Source organism: Pristis pectinata, chromosome 3, assembly GCF_009764475.1.
Source record: "Pristis pectinata isolate sPriPec2 chromosome 3, sPriPec2.1.pri, whole genome shotgun sequence".
In the NCBI taxonomy this organism is placed as follows: domain Eukaryota; kingdom Metazoa; phylum Chordata; class Chondrichthyes; order Rhinopristiformes; family Pristidae; genus Pristis; species Pristis pectinata.
The window spans coordinates 127,042,276-127,065,032 of NC_067407.1; the positions used below are offsets into that span (position 1 = coordinate 127,042,276).

General features: G+C 39.1%; 1 protein-coding gene across 1 annotated transcript in view; it reads left to right on the top strand.

Moving 5' to 3' along the window:
* birc6 (baculoviral IAP repeat containing 6) overlaps positions 1 to 22,757 on the top strand; it is a 229,007-nt gene that overhangs the window by 46,615 nt on the left and 159,635 nt on the right. The window contains exons 15-28 of the mRNA XM_052011344.1: positions 1,161 to 1,292; positions 2,543 to 2,724; positions 2,845 to 2,981; positions 3,807 to 3,968; positions 5,309 to 5,440; positions 6,484 to 6,581; positions 7,126 to 7,273; positions 9,408 to 9,541; positions 14,939 to 15,073; positions 15,481 to 15,668; positions 16,015 to 16,329; positions 17,319 to 17,418; positions 20,059 to 20,273; positions 21,090 to 21,298. Of these exons, the coding sequence (XP_051867304.1) occupies positions 1,161 to 1,292; positions 2,543 to 2,724; positions 2,845 to 2,981; positions 3,807 to 3,968; positions 5,309 to 5,440; positions 6,484 to 6,581; positions 7,126 to 7,273; positions 9,408 to 9,541; positions 14,939 to 15,073; positions 15,481 to 15,668; positions 16,015 to 16,329; positions 17,319 to 17,418; positions 20,059 to 20,273; positions 21,090 to 21,298 (2,287 nt within the window). The remainder of the gene's footprint in view (positions 1 to 1,160; positions 1,293 to 2,542; positions 2,725 to 2,844; positions 2,982 to 3,806; positions 3,969 to 5,308; positions 5,441 to 6,483; positions 6,582 to 7,125; positions 7,274 to 9,407; positions 9,542 to 14,938; positions 15,074 to 15,480; positions 15,669 to 16,014; positions 16,330 to 17,318; positions 17,419 to 20,058; positions 20,274 to 21,089; positions 21,299 to 22,757) is intronic.

The window sequence follows — 22,757 nt, forward strand, 5'->3', positions numbered from 1 at the left end:
TTTGTTTAGGAGGGTATATAATTTTCGAAGTGTGTTATATCTTTTATTAAGGATAAGCTAAATGAATTTCATTACTGTTACTGACCTTAATAGAGAGAATCCATTTACAAGGCTACTATGGATGACAGGTTTTTAATTATTAGAGGAACAAGGCTGCTCATTATTCTAGAAACTGGTTTAAATTTTGATCAATCATTATGGGTAAATGGTGGAGAGAATTCAAACTTTGTTTAAACCATACCTGGGGAATGTGATAAAGTACATTAACATTCTATAAAAATACACACCTACACTGTAGCTGCATGATCAAGTTTCTTTTTCCATTCAGATTAACTTTAATTGTGAAAATAGTCTAACTTCAGAAGGAAACTTTATCGCTAAGGACGTTTCATTGGGTCTTGAAATATTTGAGAAGGCTTGAAGCACAAGAATCAAAATCAAAGAATCATGGTTCTCCAAAAACAATTCAACCTTTTCACTTATGACATTTTTTTATTTCTTTTCTTTCCACGTCCAGACTATGCAATAACATTTGACTAATGGTAGACCTGGTTTTCATTCTTGCAGGAGTTACCCATGTTAATTAGCCTAGTGACACTTTCTTGCCAACAATAATGTCTGAAGCTTCTCTTGTAGACCTATCTTGCTAAGTACAATAATCAAGAACAGTACTCCAGTGACTGTGAAATTTGAGTACTTGTCATCTCCCACTTCATTGGTGCTCTGACTCGACAAAATATTGTAAAGGTTTTTTTATTTTGCTACTCGGTACTATTCCAGACAATAAAGTGAAATAATTGCAGAATGCAATCTTTTCTGTACAAAGTTGTTGCAGTCTGTCTCAAAGGCCCAACAAATTTTGATTCCCTCGATAAGTAATTTGGTGTTAGTAGTTTGTTACTTCGATGTAGCACATTATAGTCATGGTATCATTTACCACTGGGATAGGTGATTGAGGGGATCCTGCTCTACACGTATGTAAATTCTTAAGGTAATTTGGGGTAGGTAGATGTCAGTAAATACTTCATGAAGTGTAGCTTAAATTGGTGGGAATTTTATTCTACCTTTCAGTTGTAAACTATTTTTTTGTATGAGAATTGTTTTAAATGTATTACAGTTCAAATATATGCAACTGAGCCTTCCATTTCAATCCTGAAAAGGTCCTAGGCTGTGTCAGTTTCTGGAGGAACACAAGGAAGATATATTGTGTGGACCTGTATGGTTGGCCAGTGGCCTGGATCTTTCAGGGCATGCTGGAATGTTAACCCTAACTAGCCCTAAGCTAATCAAAGGTAAGATCAAGTTGGATCAGCCATGACTGTACTGAGAAAACAAATCTTCTCTTAATTGCTAGTATGCTAAGTGCAGATGTGAATTGAATAAGATTTAATACTGGGCTGCTAGGGACTCTGTAACCACAGTGCCAACTACATGCAATTTGACATTACATTTGAATGAGCCAATTCATTTATATCTTGATTGAGGTACTGTCACCCTGGCATTGTAATGTCTATTTTTTGATAGTATAATGGTATAAGAAAGTAGTGCTAAGTTTTGATGCTGGCATTTGCTTGAATATAACACATTTCGCACACAAACCTTAAGAAATATTTCATATTTCATATTCCCTTACGACAAAGGAGACCCTTTGAGTTCATTGAGTTTATGTTGGCTTCAGAACAATCCCATTCTCCCACAACATTTCCGTGTAAAATGTGCTTGCTATGACCGGAACAGAACAAATACATTTTGACAAAATCTTTTAGAAGATTTTGCTTTTTTAAATACTGTTCCACATATTAAAACAAAAGAAAAATTGTAACGAGAATCAGCAAAACCTTGGTTACACCACACCTGGAGTATTGTGTGCAGTTCTATTCACCACATGATAGGAAGATTGTGATCGTGCTGGAGAAGATGTAAAGGAGATTCACTAGGATATTGCCTGGATTGGAGCATTACAGCTATAAGGAGAGATTGGATAGGTTGGGTTTGTTTTCTGCAACTGGAGGAAGCTAAGGGGTGACCTGATAGAGAGAGACAAAATTATATGGGGGATAGGTAGGGTAGAATGTAAAAATCTTTTTTATGGCAGTGGGTGTCTAAGGCAAAAGGGTATAGATTTAGGGTGAAAGGTTGGAGATTTAGACAGAATCTGGGGGGCAAATTTTTCACCAGTGAGTAGTTGGAGTTTGGAATGTTTTGCCTGAGGGACTTGTGGAGGTGGATACTTTCAGGATATTTAGGAAGCATCTTGACAAATACTTGAATTGCCAAGGCATAGATGGCTGTGGACCTAATGCAGGTAAAGAGGATTAGTATAGGTAGGTTAAGAGAGTGGCACAGACAGGATGGGCCAAAGGGACAATCTTTGTGCCGTACAATCCTGATTATAACATTTTTTTTCCTTGTAACACCAATATCACACATGATGAGACAGTGCAGTTAAATTGTTTTCTAAAACTGAATATACACTCAGTGATTAAAGTGTAGATGCTTTCCCGACTTAAACTTAACATTATTTATTTTTGGTTCTTAGCAGGCATGGCTGGTGGCAAATATCGGTCATTTTTAGTTCACATCAGGTCAGCTAATGAGAAGGCAAATGAAGAGAAATCTAATGGCAGTGGAATAAGGCCGGTCATGCGAATGCAAACCTCAAAGCCACAGAACAGCAAAAGTCACACTCTTGCGTCGTTACTTGCCAAAGTTACAGCGGGAAAGGTAGAATAATGGTCTCTTTGACAATGGATTTGTACTACCTGTGAACTTGCAGGCTTCAGTAGACAAAAATTAATATACATTCTTTTGTTAGTATACTTGTAAACATATTGCCTTTAACAGGAAAAAACATCCACATCAAAAGCAACTGAGTCTGCCAGTTCTTCTAAGAAACCTGACAATCTTAGAGGTTGTGACCTGTTGCAGGAAGTTTCTGTCACCATCCGAAGGTTCAAGAAAACTTGCATTCCAAAAGAAAGGTGAGTTAGGTTTGTTTTTTAGCATTTTGAAAGGTGTTTGCATATCTCTCCCTTTTTGTTCTTGGTCTATTCCAGTACAATCGCGTTAGGGTTAGTATTGCAGATTCTTTTCCCAAAAGCTCGGAGACTACTGATTGCAAATTGCTTGACTTTGTGTGGAAGAGGAGACGAGGTCATAGCTATCAAATGACTATTAATTATTAGCTTGGTATAGAAGTGGCTGTGTCAAAATAATGTTGGAGTTGGCAACTCAAGTTGTATGGCAAATGTTTTGAAAATTAATGTTTGAATTACCAACTGAAACTTCTGGAAATTCTTTTGGTGATTTTAATAATATTGAATGAATATATACCACCTATTGATTCAAAATGTATGTACAAATCTTTTAAAGACCCTATTGACCTACAATTGCAATATAACTGGTTTTGAACTCCATATTATAAAGTCTATGAATATGTAAGAGGCCATTTTTCTGACTAACACGATCTTGCAGAAATGTTAATACATCCAGCCTAATGCTGCATGGATGGTAGTTTTTAGAAGTTTGCATACATTGAAATTTTTGGACTTGATTCCTATCAGAATCCAAAAATTTCCCATGGAAGTGTCAGGGAGGAAAAGATGTCAACTTCTGCTATTCTTGGTTCTTATATATATGTGCAAAATGCAGGGAAGTCATTCCTCTCTTTTAACTGCAATACACATGCATGAGTATGGACCGTAGATATTTATTATATCATGTACAAATGTCAAACTAAGGAAGTAAAGTCTTTCTCAAGATTGGTGTGATGTTTCCTGAGGGTAATCACTGCTTTTTATTTTAAGGATGCAACGGTGTGCCATGTTGCAGTTCTCGGAGTTCCACGAAAAACTGCTTAATACATTGTGCAAGAAATCAGACGATGGTCCTGTCACTGAACATGCTCAGAGTCTGGTATTGGATATTCTCTGTTGGTTGGCAGGAGTGCATGCAAATGGACTGAGTGGGTAAGAAGAAATTTGCCACAATGTGGAAACTGAATCTTTTGTTGATGTTGCAGCAGTTTGCCGTTAATGCTATAGTTAAGGCAAATACCATCCCTAAATCTATCTTGTCAAACCCTGTGAGAATTTTGTGTTTTTCAATGAGATCACATCTCATTCTTCTAAACTCCAGATAATATGGGTCAAACCTGCTTTAATCTCTCCTTGTGAGTTAAACCTCCCCCATCCCAGTAATGAATCTACTGAATGTTTATTACATTCCATCTATATCTTCCTCAGATAGGGAGACCAGGCCAACACGCAATTGTCCGGATGTGGTCTCACCAGGATACTATATAATTTCAGTGAGATTTCTTCACTCATTTATTCAAATTCTCTTGCAATAAGGCTGAGGTATTCCTTGTCTTGTTAATTGCTTACTGTACCTGATTGTTAACTTTAATTTGTGTGCAAGGACACCAGGTCCCTCAGAAGGGAGTTAGTATTCAATCTCTCATCATTTAAAGAAAAATGGCTGTTCAATATTTTTCAACCCAAGTGGATGACATTTTTCTATATTATACTCCATCTGTCATGTTTTTGCCTACTTGCTTATCCTATCTAGGTCCCCTTAAATCCTCTGTATATTCTCTTCACAATTCTAGTTGCTACAAAGCTTTAGTATCATCAGCAAACTTGATATATTATGTAGCTCATTGTCCAAATCATTGAGCAGGCAACAAAGGAGACCCATTACCAATCCTTGCAGTACCCCAGTAGTTAACAGCATGCCAATCTGAAAGTGAGCAGTTTGTCCTATTCTCTGTTTTCTGGACATTAACCAAACTTCAATGCATTTACTCTAATTTTATTTAATAAACTTTTGTGGGTGGTACTTTATCAATGACTTTAGAAATTCCACCTTTTATTATGTCTATTGATTTTTCCTTGTAGATACTGCTAATTGCAACCTTAAATAAATAACAAATGGGCCATACAGGATTTCCTTTTCTGCAGCACTGCTCAATACTATTATTGTTTCCTAATTACCCTGTTACCTCCTTAATAATAAATTACAGCATTTTCCTAATTCTTGACATCAGGATAACTGGTCTATAGTTCCCCAAGTTGCTCCTCCTCAAGAGGTGAGGATACATTTGCTACCTTCCAATCCATGGAAATGTCCTAAAATCTAAGGGAATTCTGGAGGATGGAAACCTGTGCTTCCACTATTTCCATTGCCATCTCTTTCAAGCTTTTGATGGCTATTTATTAACAAGAACATTGTAATATCAGACATTGCAAATCTGTGGATCTTTGTGTGAAATAAAGCTCTTTTATATCCCATTATTTTTCAAATACAGTTTTAGAGATGGCAAAGAAAGTCTGCACTCAAAAACCAAGAAACGTCTTGCTGGCATTGTACGAGTTTGCTTCTTTGAGGCTGGTCGAAGTATAGCTCACAAATGTGCCCGGTTCCTTGCACTTTGTATAAGGTAAGAAAAAAAACTTTGCAGGGTATTTTTATTTCAGAAACTTTTTTTCTTACTTGTGATTCAACACAAATTAGTTATCTTATCCCTGCAACAGCACTAAGTGCAACAGCACTAAGTGCTACACCTGTCCCTACGCCGCCTCCTTCACCACCATTCAGGGCCCCAGACAGTCCTTCCAGGTGAGGCAGCGCTTCACCTGTGAATCTGAGGATGTCACTTATTACGTCTGGCACTCGCAGTGCAGTGGCCTCTGCATTGGTGAGACCCAACACTGAGTGGGTGACTACTTCGTGGAGCACCTTCACTCTGTCTGCTGCAAAAGCAGGATCTCCCAGTGGACATCCACTTCAATTTCTCATCCCACTCCCATACTGACGTTTCTATCTACAGCCTCTTCTACTGCCACATTGAGGCCAGATGCAGGTTGGAGGGACAACACCTCATATATTCTGGCGTGGTAGTCTCTATCCTGACGACCTCAACATCGATTTCTCTAACTTCCAGTAACCCCTCCCCTCCCCCACTTTTTTCCCTCCCTTCTTCTCCCTCCCCCACCCCACCCCGCTTTGTCCCTCATTCCTGTGGCCCCTTCCCTGTCCTCAGGACCTGCCCATCTATTCCCCACCTCCTTTCCTTTATTCCATGGTCCACTCCCACTGGATTTCTCCTCCTTCAGCCCTTTGCCTCTTCTGCCTATCACCTCTCAGCTTCTTGCATCTCCCCCCTCCTCCACCCACCTACCTTCACCCTCTCACCTGGACTTAACGATCACCTGCCTGAGTGTGCTCCTCCACCTCCTCCCACCTTCTTATTCCGGCTTCTGCCCTCTTCCTGATGAAGGGTCTTGACCTGAAACGGCGACTGATTATTTTTCTCCATAGGTGCTGCTGAGTTCCTTCAGCACTTTTCGTGTGTGTTGTTAAATAGTTATAAATTGTTAAATCTTTTATAATTTCTTGCCTTTTTATGAATGAATCTAATATTGGAAATATTTTCACCATAATTTTTTGCAACATACTTAGTGAATATTTTATTTTTTTCAGTAGTGGGAAAACAGATCCAAGCCAGATGGGCTTTGGAGGAGCTCTTTTGAAAGCGTTACTAGATAATTTGCCTTATTTGCCTGCAGCAGCAACTGGTGGTAGGTTAAACTTTGATTCTCTTGATGAGTACGCAGTGGTTCTGCTTTTTTTAAAAGGATATAAAATAAAAAGTAGTAGTTCAGGACATGTTATAATTATATTATTTCCTGTTTTGCTTGTTCATTTGATATAAGGCAATGCTAAGCCTATCTACTTATCACCTCTTGTTTCTTGACGAACATTATCTCATCTGTCAAACCTTTTGATTTGTTTCTATTTAAAGTAGTATGTAAAGTGTTCTTAGCTTGAATCTGTACAATAGTTTAAGGATTGCCACAGAGTTTGCTAATTGGACCACTCAGTGTAGATTAAAAGGCTCCAGGACTTGATGGGTGTGATGTCAGATCCTGAATAAATTTACCTAATATCCCAGAATTGCATAGAAATACAGCCCCTCAGCATTCAGCCAAACTAGTCTGTGCCAATATTTGGGCTTTATTTATACAGGAGATGTATTTGGTATCATTTTAAATAAAGTACTCAAGTTAACTGTAAAAGTGTTTTTGTATTAGAAGTAATTGTGGTTCTTCTTGACGGGAACAGGTTCTGTGTTCTGGTACTTCGTCCTACTGAACTATGTCAAGGATGAAGATCTGGCAGGATGTAGTACAGTTTGTGCTTCTCTTCTCACTGCTGTTTCCAAACAGCTGCAAGACCGGCTCACACCTCTTGAAGCATTACTTCAAACCAGGTTAGCAAAATGGATGTTGCACACACTGCAATGGGGCTTGTAAACCGATGTTTACATTAAATTAGTCTATTATTGACTGTACTTAGTAAAATACTATTATTGGAGAAAATAACTAAAGTTCACCGACACAACAATTTTCAAACACTTGTTTTCTTTCCAGTTGGAAAAAGCTAAATTTTTAAGTCAGTGAACTTATTGTAACATGGAATAAATTACATCTTTAAGGGTGAATGATTTAAGTTGCATAGCATTGAGTTGTAACAAGCTGTGAAGCAAATTAAGGGAGACACAAGTTGATTGTTAAGTGGCATTTTTGGTCTCTTTTGATACCATTTACCAGGTTTAAATGTTTAGCTAAAGCTTCCTAAAAATTGATGTTAGTCTTTTAGTGTAGATTTTCAGTAAGTTTCTTAGGTTAATAGTTTGATGGTAGATGTTTGCTCATTTGAGTCTGACCAAAATGCAAAGGCTATATGTTTCACTTAACTTTAATAATCCAGCATTTTGTTTAGACTAATTATAATTGCTGCAACATTAAAATATTTCAGCGCTCTTTTATACAAAAATTAAGCTTGGCAGGATGTTTCAGTGTATCTTGGGGGTGTAATGCTTACAATGAAGGCCATTTTAAAAAGTCATGTTGGGAGGGTAAACCAATAACAATGAAGAATATAGAATACATGACTTTTTTAAAATGTCATCTTTATTTCTAATTAACAACGTGACTGCACTAATTAGAAAACATATCAGATAAAGTAATGAATAGCATAGAAAACTATATTTGTATAATGGAATGTGAGACTTGGGTGTTGGGGGTGGGTGGGGTCACTAGAGGTTACAATTGTGGATTGTCATTCTGGACTGAGAAGCCTAGAAGTTGTGCACTTATAGGCTGGTGGCGAGCACAGTAAAACTCCGATCATCTGCTATTTGATTGTTCAGAAATCCCGATGGTTCGGCATCTACTTCGCCAGGAATGTGGATAGGTTTGCAGTCTGAACCAGGGTTCAGAGTGCTTGCATCTTTCAGCTTGTTTCGACAAGTCTGGCACCACTTGCGTCTCAATGGTGCTGGATAATTGGAATTTCCCAGCAGTGAGTGCAGCTCGAAGGATGAATTTAAGGAATCTTAGGAGTACTGAGCGGGCATAATCAGATAACTTGTCTGATTATTTGTAATTTGCTAATCATTGATTATATAATTCATTCTCATAAATAGTATTTATTAAAACAAAATATTTTACTATCACATTCTTTCCACTTGCTCTGTTTTGGAAGCCATGTTTCTTTCTCTATTGTCCCACCATGGAAAATCAGTGGAAGTTCCAACTGTTGTCCATTTAGAGCTTACAACATTCTGGCACAGCATCTGGGTAACTAATGTGGTTTGTTAATGCTATTGAGACTGTTGACCTGATACTTTTCCTACATTTAATTGTTTGGAAAAACACTATTTATGGCAAACTGCTTCAGCTGGATGTCTCCACCACCACTTACCCATGATTCTTTCTAGAAGGTGGATCAATGAACTTTGAGTGGTCTTCTGGTTTCTTTCAAGATCTTTGCACACATTCCATCCAGTAAGGCCTGCAAACGTTGATTGACTTGTTTGGGTGGTGAATTGTACATTTGCAATATGATTAATATTTCCTTTAAGTTGGGAGTCATCAGTTAGGAATGAGAAACCTGGATGATTTAAAATTCTCTTCTCCTTTTAGCCCGGTGCTATTGAGATAAATTCAAGTATTGCACTGCTGTGCCCAGTGGTGGTATAGTATTTCAAATACAAAAGACCAGTCGTGAAGTTACTCAATGATATAGTAGGCACAAGAGGCCAGATGGCCTACTCCTTTTTCATATGTTCTTGTGTAAGATAGGAATCACAAAGACAAAGCTTTTAAACAATTTTTCAGATTTTTGAATTCACAAAATAAATAAATTGGATTAGTATTTATAAAATAATAGAAGAAGCTGTGCATTAATTCACTGATTTAAATATTGAGCTTAATTTTGATGTTTGCTTATTAAGTGGCTAGGGAGTAACGTGAATGTCTTAGTTACAGATTTTAATAAGTATTTTCAGGTTCATTTTAACTTTCAGTTAGTATATTTAATGAACTGTTTTGAAATTTCAGGTATGGTTTGTACAGCTCGCCCTTTGATCCCGTTCTGTTTGATTTAGAGATGTGTGGTTCATCCTGCAAAAATGCTTATAATAGCAGTGTGGGTGTACAATCTGATGAAATAGATCTTTCTGACGTATTATCAGGTGAGTGGACAGATAATGTATGTTTCTGAAGCCAATAAATGCTCTTTGATTCTAATGGAAATGCTTTTCCTGCAATGTATTGATTAATCTTTTTTCCACAAATTTCTTAAAGTATTTTTATGAACAATTCTGAAGTTCTGTTCAAAATGCAGTGTTCAGAGCAGGAGGTTAGTACAAAAGTCTCTGTTGGCTGGTAGTATAAAATGTAGGTTGGGAAAAGCATTGGTGGATGTGGAAGCTCCAGTTCACCACACTTGATCAACTTTATTTTGTTGAATGGCAGCACAGGCTCAAGGGCCCGACTAGTGTATTGCTCTTCCTGTTTCTTATGGTCTTCTGCTTTGCTGTGAAGGTCTGTTGCTATTCTGGAACTTGTTAGCATTGTTCATTAGATTAAAGTTATGAAGGTAGAAAAGTTCCAAAGGAAATGACTCACTGGTCCATCTAGCTTGCCCAACCATGATTGTCTTGTACCTCCCACTTATGTAGAGGACCAAAATAAATAAGATTCTGACCTATTTAGTAAAATACTAAATACATACATAGCAGTTATAGTTGTAGAGCGTAGTGGGCCAAATGGCCCATTTCTATGTCCACAACAACATTTTTGTTCATCTACATTTCGCTGCATTACATTATGGCTGTACCTTTCTATGCTTTGCCGACTTAAGTGTCTATCTAAATGTCTCTTGTACATATTAATTGAATTTGATTCTACCACCTCCTGTGGCTGCAGTTTCCGGATGTCAGGCATGCTGTGTTTTTAAAAAAAACCAACTTGCCCCTTGGATCCCCTTTTTAAAATTCCTCCATTTCACCTTAAATCTGTGCCCTCTTGTTTTTGATACAGATATCATGGGAAAAGATTTTGACTATCTACCCTGTCTGTGCCTCTCATCATCTTCTATACCTCCATCAGGTCACCCCACAGCCTGCTCTAGGGAAAACAGGCCCAGCCTATCCAATCTCTCCCTTTAACTAAAGTCCTTCAATCCAGGTAATGTCCTGGTGAATCTCCCCTGCACTCTCTCCAGCACAATCACATCCTTCCTTTTAGTGTGGCGACCAGAACTGCACACAAGATGGCAGGTGTGTCTTAATCGGTGTTTTGTCAAGTTGCAATGTCATATCCCAACTTTTGCATTCTATGGAGACGGAAGTGGCTCCTGATGTTCCATGGGAGTCTCCTTGTTTCCCCCTTATCATGAGATTCCAGCACTTGTAGCTTTTGTGTTCCTGCTTATCACCCTCCAGTGGTTGTCTGCACCTTCACTCTCACCTCCCCCCATCTGGCTCCATTGGCCTTTTTTTGCATCTCATGTGCCTCTACCTATCATCCACCTGCCTCTCCCATCTCCACTCTTCCCCTACCTGGCTCCATTTGCCCTTCATCCTTCACCCCTCCTCTGTCCACCAATCACCAACTGGACCCTGTCTCACCACTCCCCCTCTCCAATTTATAATGGATGTCTTCCTTCTCCACTCAGTCCTGATGCAGGGTTTCAACCTGAAACATTAACATTTCATTTCCCCCTCACAGATGCTGCTCAACCTGCTGAGTTCACCCAGCAGATTGTGGGTTGCTCTTGTATTCTGTGTTCTGACTTATGGCAAGCATACCATATGCCTCTGAGAATACCATACCATTCTGACAAGCATACCATATGCCTCCTTCACCACCCTATTGATCTCTATTGCTACTTTTTTTAGGGAAGTATGGACTTGGATCCCAAGGTCTTTCTGTTCAGCAACATTCCTTAGTGCACTAACATTTACAGTATACATCCTACCCCTAATTAACCTTCCAAAATGCTTCCCAAAGTAATGCCCTCTCACTTGTCAGGATGAATTTCCATCTGCCAGTGCTCTGCCCAGTTCTGTAGAAGGATGATTTAAAAAATGTTCCATGTTGTTTGATGATTAAATACTGGAAGTTTTAAAATATTCTATGGACAGCTGATACAGTTACCTTAAGATTTTTGTGATATGATCTTTATCACAAGTGTTGTGTTATGGACTCAGTGAAAGTCCCTTTAAGATAGAGAGTGTGTGTGTATGTGTGTGTGTGGCGTGCTTACGTCAATAGAAGATAAAGGACGTAATGACGTTGTTGAAGAAGTAAGAAGAAGAAGAAGAAGAGAGAGAGAGAAGGGAGAGAGACACCAGCCTGCTTGTTTTCTCTATCGATGGATGAGAAACAATAACTGTGTTTGCCACTGAAATCCATGTATGGAAGTTGGAAGTAATCCGGTGGAGTTCACTTTGTTGCTGACCTGTAGAAGGAAACAGGTATTTGTGTGTGGACGACCACGGTTCGGATGCTTTTCGGGGTGAGGAAGTCACTACCGAGTAAACACTGAAGTGTCGTTTGGGTTCCATCGTGGAACATTTGGATTTCGTATGTACTCTCTCTATGTTTTTCTACATCTACATCTTATCTTCAGACAACGGTGGTTGTTGAAGAAGCCCTTGCTCATGTTTCACCTTATGGCTTGCGGAACTGAACTTTAAGAACCATTCCGGAACTGGGAGTTTTGGACTTTGTCACACACACACACGAAGAGTTTAGTTTTGGGGTTAACGTTCGAGGTTTAACATTTTTGAATTCTAACATACTAACATTTTTACTTTTATTTTACGTATTATCATAAGTAGTGATTAATAAAATAGTTTTTAACACTGAATCATGCTCAGTGTGTTTCTTTTGTTGCTGGTTTGTGACAAAATTGGGGGCTCGTCCGGGATCTGAACCCGGGACCTCTCGCACCCCAAGCGAGAATCATACCCCTAGACCAAAATGATATTATTAGACATTCTACTTCAAATTGGAGTTCGCCCTGTGTTATTGTACCTAAACCTGATGGAACTGTTAGATTTTGCGCAGATTACAGGAAAGTGAATGCTGTAACAAAGTCAGATGCTTACCCTATTCCTAGGGTGGATGATTGCATAGACAGAGTGGGAAAGGCAAAATTTCTTACAAAGATTGACCTATTAAAAGGGTACTGGTGTGTTCCATTAACAGATAGAGGAAGGGAGATTTCAGCCTTTGTAACCCCTTCTGGATTGTATGAATACAATGTTTTGCCATTTGGAATGAAAAATGCTCCGGCAACATTTCAAAGAATGATTAATTCAGTGATTCATGGGTTAAAACATACAGATGCCTACATTGACGACTTAGTGACTGGGAATGATACTTGGGAAGATCACATCTCTGCGTTAGAAAGGTTGTTTGAAAGACTTTCCAAGGCTAACCTTACAGTTAACTTGGCTAAAAGTGAATTTGGCCATGCCACTGTGACGTATCTTGGTTATGTTGTAGGTCAAGGCAAGCAAGCTCCTGTTCAGGCAAAAGTTCAAGCAATATCTGAGTTCCCTATTCCCACAGGTACGAGGACTGTTAGAAGATTTTTGGGAATGGTTGGATATTATCGAAAATTTTGTAAAAATTTTGCTGATATTGCTCTTCCCCTAACTAATCTTCTGAAGAAGGGAGTAAAGTTTGTTTGGACAGATTCTTGTCAAGAAGCATTTAAGAAGCTGAAAGCCATTTTATGCTACCATCCTGTGCTCAGAACACCTGACTTTGAAAAGCCATTTTCATTAGCAGTAGATGCCAGTGATGAAGCTGCAGGAGCTGTGTTGTTGCAGAAGGGTGACCTTGATGATATTGACCATCCTGTAGCTTACTTTTCAAAGAAATTTAATGAGCATCAAAAGAATTATTCCACCATAGAGAAAGAATTACTGTCGCTTGTTTTAGCCTTGCAACATTTCAGTGTATATGTTTGCACCGCTCAGAAACCATTGACTGTGTATACAGATCATAACCCATTGGTGTTTCTGAGCCGAGTCAAAAACAAGAACAGAAGGCTGTTAAACTGGAGTTTAATTTTGCAAGAGTTTGATCTCATGATAACTCACATTAAAGGCAAAGATAATGTGATTGCTGATTGTCTTTCCCGATGTTAAATGGGAAACATGTATCTGTACTAATCTGATAGTCTGTAGTTGTGTAGCATGATAATTATTAACATTACTAACTCTATGCGCGGTTAAAATTTTCTTGGGAAAATTTTTTTTTAGGTGGGAGGTGTTATGGACTCAGTGAAAGTCCCTTTAAGATAGAGAGTGTGTGTGTATGTGTGTGTGGGGCGTGCTTACGTCAATAGAAGATAAAGGACGTAATGACGTTGTTGAAGAAGTAAGAAGAAGAAGAAGAGAGAGAGAGAAGGGAGAGAGACACCAGCCTGCTTGTTTTCTCTATCGATGGATGAGAAACAATAACTGTGTTTGCCACTGAAATCCATGTATGGAAGTTGGAAGTTGGAAGTAATCCGGTGGAGTTCACTTTGTTGCTGACCTGTAGAAGGAAACAGGTATTTGTGTGTGGACGACCACGGTTCGGATGCTTTTCGGGGTGAGGAAGTCACTACCGAGTAAACACTGAAGTGTCGTTTGGGTTCCATCGTGGAACATTTGGATTTCGTATGTACTCTCTCTATGTTTTTCTACATCTACATCTTATCTTCAGACAACGGTGGTTGTTGAAGAAGCCCTTGCTCATGTTTCACCTTATGGCTTGCGGAACTGAACTTTAAGAACCATTCCGGAACTGGGAGTTTTGGACTTTGTCACACACACACACGAAGAGTTTAGTTTTGGGGTTAACGTTCGAGGTTTAACATTTTTGAATTCTAACATACTAACATTTTTACTTTTATTTTACGTATTATCATAAGTAGTGATTAATAAAATAGTTTTTAACACTGAATCATGCTCAGTGTGTTTCTTTTGTTGCTGGTTTGTGACAGTTGTGTTTTTCATAATGCAGCACTTTGTTGCTGTACCACCTCACTCACCTGGTCAGCAACATTATCATGTATTAGCAGTACTTAGTTGACCCTGCAGAAGCATTAGTGGTGTATATGCTGATTTATCTTTTGGGTAGTTTTTGTTCTGTATTTGTGGACTATAGATTTCTCAAGCAAATCACCACTCCCCACCACCATCCCCAAAGCCGTATGATAAATTGAGCATCCCCGGTTGATGTTATAATGTGTAATGACAGTTGATGCTACAAAATCCTGCCACAGTATAAATGACTTCACAGCTTCAGCAGTACCATATTTTACAGACTAAACTCAAAGCAAAAACCCATCAGTTTTTTGTCATATAAGAGGAACAATTATTCAAATTCGTTACTGAAGTTGGTTCTTTATGCATCCCGTCAATTATATAGTGTAAATTGTTTTCAGAGGTGATAAGCATTGTGTATCCACAGTGATGTCCAGTGAGAAGATAAATTTGTGGACAAAAAATGTAATTGTATTTTGAGCTAAGTGTTCACCTAGGGCACTTCTGTGTAATTCTAAATGTGTACTCTTTTTGCAGGGAATGGGAAAATGAGCAGTTGTGGTGCAGCAGAGGGCAGTTTCACAGCTCTAACTGGACTTTTGGAAGTGGAACCACTCCACTTCAGTTGCATTTCAACAAGTGATGGCACAAGAGTGGAACGAGATGATGCAGGTAAGTTGGTGCATAGTAATTGATGGGGAAATAATGATCATTTTGATGTAAAATCTCCTTTATCTGAGCTGCTTATGGTTACATTCTGTCTAATTGGGATGGGTATAGAAATGTAACATTTGTAACTCTATTACCTGCCATTTGCCACCAAATATCCTAAAATGTATTCAAGTGTAAATGTTTCAAGGTTAATTTCCCATGAAGATGACAGAATTGGATTGCTTTGTATTCCATGATCAAGTTGGTGTATTTCACTGAGCATGATCTTGTTTTTGACATCAGAAGCTCTGCAAGAGTTTGAAATGTTAGCCACGTCTGTTACATCATAATTTATCTTTCACGTCAAAGTCTGAATCTTTGCTTTATTTTAACGTGTAATGTGAACATTTCTGCTTTCCTCTGTGCAGTGACTGGCTTTGGCCTTACAGGAGTAGTGGGTGGGCTTACAACTGGTACTGTAGGAGAAGCCTCAACTGCCCTGAGTTCAGCAGCTCAAGTAGCCCTTCAATCGCTCTCCCATGCCATGGCTTCAGCAGAGCAACAGTTGCAGGTTCTGCAGGAGAAACAACAGCAATTGCTAAAACTTCAACAGCAGGTGAGGAGTGAAGTTGTGATGCTATTTCTTCAGTTACTGAAACCTTGATTAAAACTTAGCCCTGATCTTATTCAATCCTCAAGTATTTAAATGCTACTATTGTATTTAATACACAGGGTAATGAGCCTAGCAAAATTTTGATTTGCGAATGAAATGTAAGCATTTAGTGTGTTGTTGATATAAGAACTCAGTTTTAGGATAGTTAATGACATGAGTCATTGCTTCATACAAGCTTGGATCTGAAAATCAAATTTCATTTTCATTAGTGTGTTCAGAGTGATAATGGGAAGCCTCAAGAGCTGTAACAAGGTAGTTTAATGGACTCCTCTTTCTTTAAATATAACAGAAAGCCAAGCTGGAAGCCAAGTTGCATCAGACTACGGCAGCAGCAGTAGCAGCGGCAGCACCTGGAGTCGGACCTATTCACAACTCGGTGCCTTCTAGTGCCTCCACAGCACCTGGCTTTTTCATACATCCTGCTGATGTCATTCCTCCCACTCCAAAAACAACACCACTTTTCATGACTCCTCCATTAACACCACCCAATGAGGCAGTCTCTGCAGCAATCAGTGCAGAATTAGCACAGCTCTTCCCTGGCTCAGTAATTGATCCTCATCCAGTCACTGTGGCCATTCATTCAAAAAATACCAAGTCCAAAACGGTACGTTTGGGGATATCATGCTAATTTGTTCTTAACGACAGTACATGTTACTACATGAAGTAGACTTAAGAAATTTGATCCAAGATTTAATATGTACAGTCCTAATTAACTTTTTTTTGAAAGACCACCTGTCTGTGTAATCAGTTTAATCAACAATTTAATCGAATGCAAGCAAGGCATTTGGAAGATGGTGGTGAGGAAGAAATGTAGCAACTCCATAGCTTGAATTTAGTTTTTGGCTGAAATGATTAGATTTGGAAAATGTGTTGATAGGTTGGGTTAAATCTATGAACAGTAGCCACTGATATGTACTTTTTCAGGCTTACTTTGTCCTTATTGGCTTATATGTAGCTAATTTGTGCCTGAGGTGCAGTGTGAACAATATTGGCATTCGTTGACAAAGTTAGAGTGATGAACTTTTGAACAAAAAAAAGGGAATGAGGAATGTGTACTTAAGTTTATGTTTAATGGGTGGATGGCCAGAGATGTTTGGGTGGCCTAGAAGTATAATTTGGTGAAAGTATCCAAAAGGTCTTTAATGTTTTCTGTTTCATATACAGATGTTTAGAGTATGTAAATAAAGAGGTTTCAAGAGGAAATAGATGAACTTGGCCACAGAGTACCGTGTAGAATTTTGGATGATCTGTTGCTACCTTCTGTCTAGGGAAATGCTCCTGTGTTATTTGTCAACAATGTGACTGTGTTATCTTAAAAATTTTTGTACAGAAGTTTACTAGTTAATTTTTTTGGATTATAATTTTTCAAATGTTGCACATCATGCAGACTGCTTTATTTCTACATTTTATATCCTTAATATGTGGAAAGAAACTGTATAAGGGGGAGGCATGATTTCTTTTTGTTTTCAGCTAGTTTGTTTGATAAGTGCCATAGAAATCTGTTTGGCATTGTTAGCTTCACAAATGAAGCACAGGCGTGTGCCAGATTTTTAAAAATAAATTGTGGCTTTAATGTTTTTATTTGTTTTGCAGAGTCCTCTGGGTACTGGTCTAGCATTGGCAATTTCACATGCTTCTCATCTGCTTCAGCCTCCACCACATCAATCAATCATCATTGAACGCATGCACTCAGGTAGTGATATTTTCTACATTTATCACTTTTGATTAATCTACAAGTATTTTTCTGCTCCCTGAAATTATTGACTCCCTCATTGTTTCAAATGTAGATATCTCATTGCATCATCTTAATTGTTTTTTTTAATGTGTGCCCAAACAGATAATGTAGGAAGCCTGTTGGCCGTGAGGTGCTTCACACGTGATGATGCTATCCTCATCTAATGCCCTTGCACTTGTGTTTCAGCTGTCTTCCAATGTTAGACGTCAGAAGTAAATTCCAGCTGACTTTCCCCCTAACTTGTTAGGACATGGGCATTAACTAATGTGCCTTCCTTTGTCACTTGATTGAGATAAGTAATCAAAGCAGACCATTGTTTGAACCCAGTAATTTGCTTCCTTGTGGAACCAATGTACTCCCTTTAACAGATGAGCCGTCAATGCACCACTTGAGTTCTAGGACATTTGCTGAATGGACTATGAGGATTGTGAGGAAGAGAGTAAAGAAGTGATAACAGGTTAGGTTTAGACAGGAGGAGGAGCAGGTCATTCAGCCCCTTGAGGCTGCTCTGCCATTCAGTAGGAATCCTCACTGCTTCTTTCCCAGTCTTTCCCTGTACCTTGTAATTGAAATGTCTGTCCATTTCCACCTTGCATATATTCAGTGACACTGTCTTCACAGTTTTCTCTGGTACACAATTCCAGAGGGTCATGAACCTTTTGAGAGAAGAAGTTCCTCTTCCTCTTCTTCTCAGCCTTAAATGGGCCACCTCTCATTTTGAACAAAGACAAACTGTTGGAAGAACTCAGCAAGTCGAGCGGCATCTGTGGAAACAACGGGGTTGTCAAATTCGTTTTTTTGCTCCAGATTCCAGCATCTGAAGTCCCTTGTGTCTCTTATTTTGAAATTATGCCTCTTTATTTCTGGATATCCCCATAAAGTAAAACATCCTCTTGGTATTCATGCTATTAATCCCCCTCAGAATCTTTTTAATTAGATCACTTCTTACCAAACAAGTGAGTTTTAGGCCAAATCTCCCTTCAGACCACTTCATCTGAGGAATCTAATGAATCTTCCCTGCATTGCTTACAATGAAAGTATATAAGAGAAGATATCTTTATTAGTCACATGTACATCGAAACACACAGTGGAATGAATCTTTTGCGTAGTGTGTTCTGGGGGCAGCCTGCAAGTGTTGCCACGCTTCCACTGCCAACATAGTATACCCACAACTTCCTAACTTGTACGTCTTTGGAATGTAGGAGGAAACCCACGCAGACAGGGGAGAACATACAAACTCCTTACAGACAGTGGCCGGAATTGAACCCAGGTCACTGGCATTGTAAAGAGTTACGCTAACTGCTACACTACCATGCCTGCCCATTCTTCCTCAAATTAAAAAGAAACTGCAGATGCTGTAAATCAGAAGCAATAGAAAATGCTGGAAAAACTGAATGGGTCAGGTAACATCTGTGAGAAAAAAAAAACAATCAACATTTTGGGTTTGCAACCCTGCAACTTTTTTTGACAGAGGCATAGGAATTGAGAGAATGGAATGGGAGTTCTTATAGGAGGAAGGGTGAGGGGAAGTATAATCAAGGTAGTTCTGGGAGTTTGTGAACTTGCAGTGGATGTTGGTAGCTAGTCTATTCCCTGAGGTGGAGATGGAGAGGACCAGAGAGGGAAGTGAAGAGTCAGATGGACAATTTGAAGCTCAGAGCAGGGTGAAAATTGACTGTGTCCTAACAAAGGATCACAGACCTGAAGCATTGACTGTTTCACTTTTCACAGATACTACCTGACCTGAGCTTTTCCGGTATTCTCTGTTTTTGTATTCTTCCTTGAAAATGGATACCAAAATATATACAAGATTTCCAGAATGCAGTCTCACCATTGCCATGTAAAGTTGTGTCAAGCTTCCCTACTTCACCACTCCCCATCTCTTGCTATAAATGCCAAGGTTTCATTGGCCTTCCTAATTATTTGCTGTGGGAATGTGGAGTTTACATCACGGTCATGACCTTGTTAAAAGATGGAGAAGACTCCACAGACCTCGTGGCCAACTGCTCCTAAGTATCTGCCATTGGATTGATTATAGCGGTATATATCTCACGCAGGATATATAGTTGTGTATTGGTGAGCTAGTCTAGTTGGGAGCATAATATCTTAAAACTGTAATCAGAGTAAAAGTGGATATGGGTAGGTCGCATTGAATTTGAAATCCATAATTGATTTCCTGAAATAATCACTCCAACGAATGATCCAGATGGTGGCCTCCTCTGCTGTAACCATCCTATGACTCTTCGCTTTTCGTATCTCCCACCCCGCCCCCCCCCTCCCCCCAGTCACTTACCTACACTAACTTTGGTTTTTGCTTTCCCAGTTCTACTGGAGAGTTGCAGACCTGAAGCATTAACTGTTTCTCTTTCCATAGATGGTGTTTTACCCATCTGTAGTACTTTGTTCACTTTTATACTTTAACAGTTCATTGATTTTTGTGTGCATTGCATGATGGTCTTGCCAGTTTTGGAATCTTGTCAAACACTGAATTAGTGCTTCTTAGTCTGTGTATCCTTGGTATTGTGCTTGTATGACTATGTTATTCTACCAAAAAATGTTGTGTTTGTCAATTTAAATTTTTGTTTATCTGATTTTTAGGGGCGAGAAGGTTTGTGACACTGGACTTTGGGAGGCCAATACTCTTGACCGATATATTGATTCCAACCTGCGCAGACTTGGCATCACTATCGATTGACATTTGGACACTGGGAGAGGAAGTGGATGGACGACGCTTAGTGGTAGCCACAGATATTAGTACACACTCATTGATTCTTCATGATTTATTGCCACCACCTGTTTGTAGGTTCATGAAGGTACGTGGGCTCTAAACTAAACGGAAGAATAACAACTTTCACTTTTATTGCACCCTTAACAATATCTCAATATCAAGTAAAATAAGACAAAAATGTAGACTTAATAAGGGGATGATGAAAATCTAGGCCATAGAGATGTTTTTTAGGGAGAATCTATTAAGATGAAGGTAGCTGGAGAGTTGAACTCCTGTGTCCATTTACTGAGGGACTTAAGAGTTTTGATGTCATCAAAGCACTTTCAGACAGCACACAGCCAGAGTTCTTTGGCAGGACTGGAGAAGAATGTTTAGCTGGGTAGGAGAGAGGCCATAAAGGCATTTGAATCTTAGGATGAGGATTTTGATTTTGAGATGTTGGGTGACTGGAAGCCAACATTAATCATTTGACCACAATTGTAATAGATGGGCAGGACTTGCGTTGGCTTTTGACCAGCTGAGATTCCAGTGAGATGACTATGAAATTTGGAAGGTAGAATGCCAGTCAGGTCAACCTTAGAACAATTGAGTTTGCAGTTCACAAATACGAGTGTGAGTTTCATCTGATGGCTCTGTTGGGTGTGGAGAAAGGCTATCTTATGGAGACAGTAGACAAGCTGTACAATAGAAGGATTAAAGGATTAAAATTCATATAGGACACTGAAGTGCTAAAGAGTCTGGTTGAACCTGAAACAGTGGCTGGGTAGAGAGGATGACATCAGTGGTAGTGATACAGACCAAGCCAAAGGCAATGTAATCAAACTTGAGAAATTAAAGAGATTGCAGAGTTTTCTTTCTTTTAAAATGTATATGCTTTTAAAACCCTCCTTTTGCTTGGCAGATTACAGTGATTGGGCGTTATGGTAGCACAAATGCAAGAGCTAAAATACCACTAGGTCTGTATTATGGGCACACCTACATCTTGCCTTGGGAAAGTGAAATCAAGTTGATACATGACCCTCTAAAAGGTGAAAATGATTCAGCAAGCCAGCCAGAAATGGAGCAGCAGTTAACAATGATGATTGCCCTTCAAGAAGACATACAATGCAGGTTAGTTTAATCTTCCTCACAATTGCAAATATAGACTCGTCTTTTATTTCCTTTTCCCCATCTCTTGATGATGGTTAAGGCTGGTGCTGGTGGCTTTCCAGTACCCCAATGAGGAGGCATTCTTCATTCAGAGTTGAGATAACAGTTGACTTTGAATCATGGGAAAGAGGAGTTTTGCAATCTTGTCTGCAGTGTGCACTGTTGGTGTTACATAGTGCTTTCGTATCTTTTTCCATCAGTACCAATCAATTTATTGGTCGAGCGGAAATTCAGATAATTTTTTCCCCATGTTCTCTGGCAAGTGTATACAGTAACTTTATTGCTGATGTAACTGGAAACCAGCAGACTATATAATCCCACATTGCATTCAAAACACTTACTCTTTTACCTCAGTTATTTCTAATGCTTTTTCTGTTCTTCTGCTTAGTGACTGAGATTTTTTTTTGAGGAGTTGCCAAGAGGATTGACAAAGGCATTGTGGTGGATGTTTACAATGACTTTAGCAAACGTTTGACAAGGTCATGCATGCTAGGCTGAACCATTAGGTTAGAATACATGGGATGCAGGGTGAGGTCGTAAATTGGATGCCAAAATGGCTTGGTGGTGAAGGGTTGCTTTTCAAACTGGAGCCCTGCAACCAGTGGTGTGCCACTGGGACTGGTGCAGGTTCCTTTATTATTCTTCATATATATTAATTATTTGGAAGAGAATATAGGTGGCATGATTACTAAGTTTGCAGATGATACCAAAATTGGTGGTATTGTGGAGAGAATGAAGAAGGTTGTTTAAGGTTACAACAGGGATATAGATCAACGGGAAAGTGGGCAAAGGAATGGCTGATTTGAATTTAACCCAGACAAGTGAAGTGATGCATTTTGGGAAGTTAAACCAGGCTAAGACATGCACACTGAATGGCAGGGCCCTGGGGAGTGTTATTAATAATGAGACCTTGGGGTGCAAGTACATAGTTCCCTGAAAGTGGTGACATCGGTTGACAGAGTGGTGAAGAAGCTGTATGATATGCTCGCCTTCATTTGAGGTGGTGAGTATAGGAGTTGGGACGTTGATACAGTTGCACTAATTGTTGGTCAGGCCACACTTGGAGTATTGTGTGCAGTTCTCGTCATCATGCTAAATTGGTTTATATTTGTCACGTACCGAGGTACAGTGGAAAAACTTGTTTTACATACCGTCCATACTGATCATTTCATTACAACAGTGCATTGAGGTAGTACAAAGGAAAAGCAATAACAATGCAGAGTAAACTATTACAGTTATAGAGAAAATGCAGTGCAGGTAGACAATAAGGTACAAGGCCATAAAAAGGTAGATTGTGAGGTCAGGAGTCCACCCTTTTTTTGTAATAGAGGACCAGTCAATAGTCTTATAACAGCGAGATGGAAGCTGACCTTGAGCCTGGTGGTGTGTACTTTCAGACCTGTTTATCTTCTGCCTGATG